The sequence below is a fragment of the Eupeodes corollae genome, chromosome 1, assembly GCF_945859685.1.
Source record: "Eupeodes corollae chromosome 1, idEupCoro1.1, whole genome shotgun sequence".
NCBI classification, from domain to species: Eukaryota; Metazoa; Arthropoda; class Insecta; order Diptera; family Syrphidae; genus Eupeodes; species Eupeodes corollae.
Window position 1 is genome coordinate 125,217,241 of NC_079147.1, and position 9,913 is coordinate 125,227,153.

The 9,913-nt window shown below is 35.1% G+C and overlaps 1 protein-coding gene across 1 annotated transcript; it reads left to right on the plus strand.

Annotated features, from left to right (window-relative positions):
* Positions 1 to 5,995: 5,995 nt before the first annotated feature.
* Positions 5,996 to 8,083, plus strand: LOC129940849 (uncharacterized). Its single transcript, XM_056049352.1, has 5 exons — positions 5,996 to 6,269; positions 6,333 to 6,732; positions 6,798 to 6,900; positions 6,968 to 7,500; positions 7,959 to 8,083. Exons 1-5 carry the CDS (start codon positions 6,258 to 6,260, stop codon positions 8,060 to 8,062), a joined length of 1,152 nt encoding a protein of 383 aa, XP_055905327.1. The 5' UTR covers positions 5,996 to 6,257; the 3' UTR covers positions 8,063 to 8,083.
* Positions 8,084 to 9,913: the final 1,830 nt, after the last annotated feature.

Genomic DNA, 9,913 nt, shown 5'->3' on the forward strand with positions numbered 1-9,913 from the left:
CTCGAGAATTCGTCCGCTGCCGCCTGGATAAGGAGAGGTGCCTTAGTGGGAACACCTCTCCCCCCCTCTCTCGTTTGCTGCCCCCAACAACTTTCCACTGGGGTTGGAACCCAATCTCCAGTTGAGGTACTAGGCACCCGATGTTCACCACGGAGAGGTGAGAGTAGGAGTTGATAGACAGAGGTGGGTTTTGAGAAAAACCTGTGGACGCTTGTGTCCTCTTGAATGCAGATGTCTACCATTTGAACAAAAAATAAAATACAAAGTATTAATTTAAGATGTTTTTATAGACAATGTTATAAGTTTTCCCGTCGGGTGGAAATATGTGTAAATTCCGGGCATTAGATACACGTGAACAGGCTACATAAAGTTGACCATGAGAGAAGCATGGGTTTTCTAAATGCAGTCCTACTACCTGTAATGTTTGTCCTTGATTATTGTTCATAGTAACAGCAAAGCTAAGCTTAACGGGAAACTGAACCCTTTTAAATTGGAATGGAATGTCAGTGGGAATAATTGGTATCCGAGGTATTATAACACTATTTCCCTTACCGACACCTGTTAAAATAGTAGCAATAAGTATGTTCTGTCCCAATTTTGTTATCCGAAGCTTTGTTCCATTACATAGCCGAGGAGCATCTAGATTTCGCATAAGCATTACTGGTACATTTAGTTTCAATTGAAGTTTATGTGACGGTACACCCGATAGTTCAAGTGAATTTAAAAACTCCACAGGATATGAAGTACTATGTTCCGTATCCATAATTGTATCTACTGACAAATATTCCTTCATTTCTCCTTCAACCTCGTTTAAAATGTCAGTGTTGATGCTATTTTCAATTTTATTTTTTGGTGCTAATATTGCTCTTGCACACAACCACTAATCACTATACAAATTTTGTTGGAATTCCGCAAAAACATTAGCAATGAGATCCCCATCACTTTCTACTAAATTACAAAATTCTCTTGACAGTGATATGTAGCCTTCAGCGTCAACGTCTAAACAACCATCACCAATTTTCAACAACATTTCTGCGTAAAGTCCTGAACCCACGTCATTATGAAGATGCACTCTCATATTCGTTTTCATTTGGAGTTTTTCAACTGTCGGCCATAAGCTTGATGATTTAATGCACGCTGGAATTTCATCTGCTTCGCCCTTTGAATCACTGGGAGGGTTTTGAAATCACCGGCCAATAAAACTACCATGCCTCCCATTATATCTTTAAAGCTTCTATAGCCTTCTTGTGAGACATTGTACTTTTATCCCACGCTAAAAGCTTGCATTCTCCCAGCATCCTACCTCATTAACTATTTTTACTAAAATTACACATGGGCTAATCTTCCTGTGCCAAATTCAATGGTAGTTTTTAAACGGAATGTGCCGTACGACCGCCCTTTAATAGCGTCACGGCAATACCTGACGAAGCTACAGCAACTGCCATTTTTTGGTCTTTTCTGACGGACATCTATACTAATAATATTATAAATGCGAATGTAAGTTTGTTTGTTGGGGTAAGAATTAATATCAGCGAATGAGATCTAAAACAATAAAGTAACAGCTAACCACAAAAATTACGGATAACCTCAAAACTGTGAATAGTATTATACTGCATGCAACGACAGAAGAAAATAACAATGAATATAGACAAATCAGAAACAGTTGAAACTATATTCAATTGAATTAGATATTGTCTTCACCGTCGGTAATACAGTGAGTTGGTATTACAGTATTCAGGGTTGAAACTTCATTACTACGATGCTAGATGGCGTTGAAGTAGCTAAATTTGACGATATTACATGTGTTTTGTGGGGAAATCTATCCATAGTAAAGTAGGATTTTACACGAATAACAAAAACAGTATCCATAGTGAGAATAACACCGATAAAAGTTAGAGTAGACTCTGACTATGGATAGGTTTTTGACATTTATACCATCCTCGAATGGATCTTATGTGATTTCGTTCTCAAATGTTGGTACGATTAATATTGCATTTGTATCTCGATGGCTGTGTTCGTTGAGTAGTTCTGCATTTAGAATCATGTGTGTTTCCCATTGCGGAAAAAACGAATCTATTACTGTTGATATTATTTAGTTTTTTTTAGTGAAAATGGACTAACTGGGCTTATTTTGCAAGAAAAAACAATAAAAAAGAGTTTTATGTTTTGCTATGTTTCCAAAAAAGGTTTATCTCAGTTTAGAATAGATAAATCTCAATTCAGATTCAGGTATATAAAGAATTGAGGCGAGCTTCAAGCTCCCTTCAACACCACATGTTAATGTAGAAGTCTACGAACAAACACCCTTTTTGAAGTTTTTTATTATTATTTTGACAGATCTTCTTTCAGTTGTACCAATTTTTAATTACAAAAATCTGGCCACTGCCGATAGTTTTGTTGGGAATTTCTCACTTTACTATATATGAAATGCGAACAAAACGCACGTATTTTGACAAACATTTTTCTTATTTTTCGTAAAAAAAATTATTTTTTGTTTTAATAAAAAGTATCCTATGTTACTTCTAATACCTTCAAGAGTGAATGTGCAAAGTTTCATGATGATCGGTTAAGTAGTTTTTGCGTGAAAGCGTAACAAACAAACTTACGAGTACATTCGCATTTATAATGCTAATAAGTAAGATATTTTGTTCGATTTTTTTTTTATTATCTTGTTTTTAAAATTTAATACTGTAGGTTTTTTTTATTATTATTCACTGTCAGTTGCAAACTCTTTTATAAGTTTTGATATTTTTTTTCTTATTAATATAGATAAGTTTGTACGAGCACTCATATTCGGTTCAATTCCTTCTTTTCTTTCAATCACTTTTATTATCGCAGAAGATGCTACATTCAATACGCACCTAGAAGGTATTATAGGGATTATTAATTTTGTTCCCCATTGTAATTACTTAAAATGCAGAATACGTACTTTTAACTTAAAATATTAATCGAATAAAATGTATTTATATTATGTGCAAAGCAGTGACGTGCCGTGGTGATTTGAGTAAGGTGTTCACTATTATTATTTGTACTCACAGTCAACGTCTGGCTCTCGTAGCGTGAACTTATCATCTCATTTGCGCTTTTTTCTTTTTCTTTTTTGCTTTTATTTTCTCGTGGTTAAATTTTGACAAACAAGTGTTTTTTAACCTACGGCATGGGCCCACCGCCGGGGCCGAGGAAGAAGACCGAAGGCTACTACGATGTGCTTTGTGATGACATATCGCTGGAGCCTCGGCCGAAAAAACAAAAACTTTCTAGTTTTAACGAATTCCCAGAACTACCAAACACCTCCAATCATAAAAACCCTAAATTCGTAATTATTTCTCCTACTGATCCTAAACAAACACCAATCACTTCGGTGAGTATATTCTTATTAAGAAAATTTATAGACTCAGTAAGCACTGAGTATGAAAATATATCGCAACTTCGAGATGGCAGTATTCTTATACTAGCCAAAAATAAAAAATCTGCAGATAAATTTCTTAAAATTACTAACTTGGCAAATCAATGCCCTGTGAATGTTGCCTTACACAAAACCTTAAATTCTTCAAAGGGCATAGTCTATGCTCCTTGTCTGATTAACGTCAAAGAATCAGAAATTATTTCTGAAATGAAAGCTCAAGGCGTGATTGATGTGTATAAATTTACGAAAACAATTGACAAAACTATCCAACCATCAGGCTTAGTCCTATTCACTTTTAATTTATATCAAACTCCACAAACAGTAGAAATTGGCTGGTACAAAACAAAAGTCAAAGAATATTTCCCCTCTCCAATGAGGTGCCGCAATTGTCAGCTTCTTGGTCACACCACTAAGCGATGTTCTAAAAGCACAATCTGTGAAAACTGCAATCTCCTCCCTCACAATCCCTTGGAATGTACACGCATCATGTGCGCAAACTGCCTTGACAAACACCCATTAAACTCAAAATCATGTCCAAAATATGTGCAAAGTAAGGAAACTCTAAAATCAAAACAAAAAATAAGTGCTCCATGGCTAAGGCAATACGTCTTTACAGCCAACAAACATCAACTCAAGCCTTTTCTTTAACAAAATCTTACTCCGAAAGAGCTAAACAAGCTACCGAGACCCCTCCCCTAATACCCTCCCGCAACAAACCAATTAATTCGTTACCCTCAATAGTTAACTCTCCAGATCAGACAAACAAACAACAGCAACCCAACATCATTTCAAATTCTTTCTCTTCCAATTCTTCTCCTCTTTTAGTTAAATCAGATGAGCCCATGCTCTTCAACTCTTCTTCCCAGACAAATCAAATCGAAACAAATTTACCATCCCATTTACCTCTCTCCAAATTCACCACACCAACTGACACTACACTACAATATCACACATCATCAACGATAACAACAACAACAACACCCTTATCTTCTATCCAAAATCCAACTTCTGAAAGAAATTTTTCACAAAATACCGATTCATCACAAAAAAATCAAAATTTAAATGTAACTTCTAATTCAAAAACAGATAAATATGAACCCGCATAACTCTAAGCAACTATCAGCAAACAATCCGTCGATGCCTTTACTTGCTGTGGGGAATACAGACCAATCCACCAGTGGCTGGAGCTGTCGCCTCCATAGCAAGTTCAGGCAACGACACGTACATAATCACCATAACAACAACAATACTAAATCTCTCTCCAACAATAATCTCACTATAATGCAATGGAACATGAAAGGTTTCATTAACAACGCCAACGAGCTTAATCTTTTGATCAGAGACCACATTCCAGACATAATATCCATACAAGAAACTCACTTTCCAACTCAAGCTAAACCTAAAGCACCCAAACCATACATCGGGTACTTCAGCAATCTTCCATGTAATGTCACTGCAAAGCACGGTGTTGCTTTGCTTATTAAAAATAACATTCCTCACACACACGTCCCAATTCGATCTAACATTATCGCGACAGCATTGGAAATCCGTATGGATATTAGATTCACCATCATATCAATGTACATTCCACCCGATCAAGCGTTTAGTAAAAGCGACCTTGAAAATATTATTCATCAAGTAAATCCGCCGTATATTCTTACTGGCGACGTTAACTCTTGGTCTGTTCTTTGGGGCTCCCCCAAAACTAATACACGAGGATCGATTTTCGAGGAATTTATAACTAATTCCGACCTTGCAATTCTTAACGATGGATCCCCAACCCATTTTTCTACCCACGGAACATTCACACATATTGATCTTACCTGTTGTTCGGCTGAAATTTTACCTAAAGTATGGTGGTTTATTCTAGATGATTTACATAATAGCGATCATTTCCCTATTTTTACCAAATTAGCCTTATTTTCATATACTAGCAACAGTAACAAACATATTGTAAAATATAAAACTGATCATGCTAACTGGGAAAAATTTAGAAATATAATCAATCTTAGGTTATCAAAACAGCAATATTCTTGTGTAAATAGAGAAGCCGCAGTATTACTTAAAGGTATACGTAGCGCTGCTAATGACTCTATACCCCAATCCTCACCTCTAGACTTAGAGCAGTAAAAGTTTTAACTTGGCGGGCTTTTAAGAAAAATCCTACTCAAGTTAATCTAATAGCATATAAAAAAGCCAATGCAATTTTTAGAAGGCATCTAAAGATCTGTAAATTGAATAGCTTTGAAAATTTCACAGCCCAAATTAATCCAAATACACCCACGAGCAAAGTTTGGCAAAATATAAGATCCATAACAGGCAACACAACTCCAAACGGCACTATTTGTTCAATAAATGAGATTTGTGACATTTTTGCTAACACATGGTCGGATAGCTCCAAAGACTCAAATTTTTCTTCCATCTTTAAACAAACAAAATCTGAATCCTTATAGGCTTTTCACACCAAACCCAAAACTCGGTTTTCGGCAAAAAGTTTTCGAAAACACGAAAATCGTTCACACCGAACATTTACACGTTTTCATTTGACGTTTAAATTTGTTTGAAACCGGCTATCAAATTTTGTATTGATAAAACAAATTTGTGAGTAAAAAGTTTTGTAATTTGAGAAGATTCAAATTATTTGTGAAAAAAATGAATTCTGAAAAACTGAAATTATTTTTAATATATAAAAAGAAAAATGAACAAAATATGAAGATTTTGTTAAACTTTTTTTCATCATATCAAGCCTCTATCATGAAAAAAACGTCGTTTTCTTTTGCAAATCCTGGAACTTCTAAGGAAAAGAAAAGTTTTGGTTGATGCAATTGAAAAACGTGATCGCCAAAGATATATGTGGACAAAGGTAAGCTTGTTATAACAATTCAATTAATAGGAAGCTATGTATATATTTAAATATTTGATGCAGGTACGCACCAGCACTTTTTGGGAACAGGAAATGTTAGAAAACGATGATGAGTATTTCAAACAACATTTCAGAATGAGCCGCCGAACTTTCAATAAACTCTGCAATGAACTAAAGGATCTGGAAATGCAAGATACAAACTTTAGGAAGTGTATACCATTACAAAAAAGAATAGCCATTGCAATATATACACTAGGATCATCCGCTGAATACAGGACAGTTTCAGCTATCTTTGGGGTAGGAATATCCACAGTATGCATTATTGTGACAACATTTTGTCAGGAAGTTTGGCGTGTTCTACAAAAAAAATACTTGTGTGCATATCCACTTACTGAACAAATTATTAAGGAAAATGTGAATGGTTTCGAAAAACTTGGTTTCCCTCAATGTTTTGGAGCTATTGGTATGGGTATAATTAATGTATGTTCTTAAAAGTTGTCTGAAATAATATTTTCAATTTCACTAAAGATGGTTGCCATATTGAAATCCAACCCCCTGCTCAGGATGCTGTTGATTATTATAATTATAAGGGATGGTATTCTACTGTACTACTAGCTGTGGTTGATTATCGGTAATAATCGAAATTCTACTCGGAAACTTTTCTTTAAAAATTAACTAATTCTTATATGTGTACACAGTTATAGATTTCTTTATATAAACGTCGGAAGTCCAGGGCGTTGCAATGATTCGAAGATATACGAAGATTCGTATGTGAGACAACAGCATCGGCAACCAATTTTGAAAGAAATGTCAAAAAAAATATGCGATGTGGATGTTCCTGTAGTCTTAATTGGGGATTCCGCTTTTAGGTTTTCCGAATCTTTGATGAAATCATTTCCTTTCAGTACCACAGCTTCCGAAGAAGAAAAGAACTTCAACTACGCACTTTCGAAATGTCGAAGAGTTGTTGAAAACTGTTTCGGACACCTTAAAGCAAGATTTAGGAGAATCGGAAAGGGTCTTTATAACCGAATCGATAACAGCATCTTGATTATTAAAGCATGCTGTGTCTTACATAATTTTCTGAATGTTAATAATGATGAAATCAACATCCAATGGTTGCAAAATGCAAACAATAATTCGCATAGAGAGCAACCGGAACAATCAACACAGGTAGATGATGCAAGAAATACACCTTCCATTATCCGAAATGCCATCAAAATGCAATTAGGTAAGATCACAAAATACCTATACAACAAATGTACACATACTGCACATACTTAAGTATACACACATTACATATCTACAATACGCAACATATCGACGAACGCAACGTCGCGACGCATGGTGAAGTGTTGCTTTTGTATAGCTCACACTCCACCGTCTTCTCCCATCGCGCAAAATACTTCTTGTATCTACATACATACATAATGTACATATAACATTTTCAATATACTAAAAAAACACTAAACAAACATTTATTTTAAAAACTTTATTTTTGGAACAATTTTAAAAAATTGGTGTTAAAGTTTTTTGTCTCATCGACCAAATCCTTCAATATCTCAATTTTTTTCTTTTCTAGCTCTAAAGCTTTTTCTTCAGTTTCTTTGCACTCTTTCATAAAGAGCTCTATTTTTCCTTCTATTTTATTTAAAGTGGTCTCCTTATCACTTTTCCTTTTCTTTGCAGCCCGGGGCCTTGACGGAGTAGCCCGCGAGGAACAAGATGCAGACTCGGCCGACGGAGTTTCTACATCTTCTTCGTACTGGGATGAGGAGTACCTCCTAGAGTAACCAGAAACCGCAAATGCATCTAATGATGTCTCTTCTGAAATTTAAAATAAATATGTACATAGTAAAACTTCATTGCGTTGTTTATATATTTATTAATACTTTACCTGAGGGGCGGCTGTCCTCAACAATGAAATTGTTAATTATGTGTCCACCAACAATTGTGTGGACTTTATTGAATAGAGCCCATTCTGATGGAGAACCTCCGGAAGGGCCGATGTTTGTTTTTTCTTTCCTATAAAAAAAAACAAGAATAAAAGGCAAAATAATAAATAGTGCATATGTAGACTATTGTGTACTTACCTATATTTCGTTCTGAGATTATGGATTTTTGTTCTTATCTCCTCGGAAGTGTAGTGGACCAGCCGCCCCTCAAATGCAGCCGATATTTCTTTAAAAATGTGGCAATTTTTCCGGTTGCCCCGCAGCTCAGACTCCTTTTCAGCCCAGAGTTCGAGCAGGTACTCCCCATCCTGGCTCCCCCACAGTTTCCTTTTTTTATTTTTTTTTCTTCCATATTCTGTAAATAAAAAAACAAAAAGCAATAATTCTTATTTTGTAAAGATAAATTGTATAAATAATATTACTTACCACGGCCAAATTGTTTCGATTGTTTGAATATAATTGTTTTGAACAAAATTTCAAAATAAAATATTTGTTTTGACAGCAGCCTGTTTTGTTTACATTTATTTGATCGCTGATTGTTCCGAAAGGTTTTTTTGTTTTGTTCAACTTTGAATTCCAACTAGTTTTCGAGAGGTTTTATATAAAACATGTTGTTTACGAAACCTTGTCGTTTACAAAAATGTATGGGAAAACTTGAGTTTTCGATGTAGGTTTTCGGCGAAAACCGATAATTTCTCGAAAACCGGGTTTTGGGTTTGGTGTGAAAAGCCTATTAGCCTTAACCCCAGATCACCCAACAAATTCATCCGCAAAACATATCGAAAAAGATATTTCTTTAATAGAATTTGAAAGCTGTTTGTCAAGGGTAAGCAGGAAAACACCTGGCAGAGATAAAATTTCCTACCCAATAATCAAAAACCTACCAGAAGCAGTCAAAGTTAGACTGATCGGTCTTTATAACAACATTTTAGATAAAGGAATTATACCCCAAAGTTGGAAAACAGCATGTGTTGTGCCGATTCATAAACCAAAAAAAGAAATTGATAAAGTTGACGGAAACCGTCCTATTTTCTTGCTACCATGCTTATCAAAAATTTTAGAAAAAATAATAGCCACCCGTATCCTTTGGTTGTCTGAATCAAAAAATCTTATGAGTTTAAAACAAATTGCATTCAAACCTAAAAGAGGTTGTATGGACGCTCTACTCCACCTAGATCATGTAATATCAAATTCGCTATCCGCGAGAAATCACGTTTCTATTCTAGCACTCGATTTCGAGAAAGCTTTTGATCGCCTAGGAATTCATCTCGTGTTAAAAAAAATTCTCGTGTTAATGGGGAATTGTTCCTAAAATGTTCAAATATATTAAATCCTTCCTAACCAACAGAAAATTCTGTGTCAAAATTGGCAAGACATTTTCAAAAACAGTATCCCTTGAGAATGGAATCCCCCAAGGATCTCCTCACTCGGTTATTCTCTTTGCCATCGCTTTTGATGAGCTTAGCATTTTAATATCTAAATATAAGGATTTAGATCATTGTGTCTATGCCGATGGTGCATACATTCTATGTAAACACAATGACCTTAACCAAACAAAAATAATTTTCTCCAATCTACTTAAAGAAATAACCGAATGGACTTCAATGTCCGGCTCTAAATTATCTTTAGAAAAATGTAAAACACTTCATGTTTGTCGTAAAATTAACTGTCAAAATTTAAATATATTTC

Coding starts and splice junctions, on each gene's coding strand:
- LOC129940849 (XM_056049352.1), top strand. Junction 6,733..6,797: donor TCAATGTTTTGGAGCTATTG/GTATGGGTATAA, acceptor ATTTCACTAAAG/ATGGTTGCCATATTGAAATC. Junction 6,901..6,967: donor CTAGCTGTGGTTGATTATCG/GTAATAATCGAA, acceptor ATGTGTACACAG/TTATAGATTTCTTTATATAA.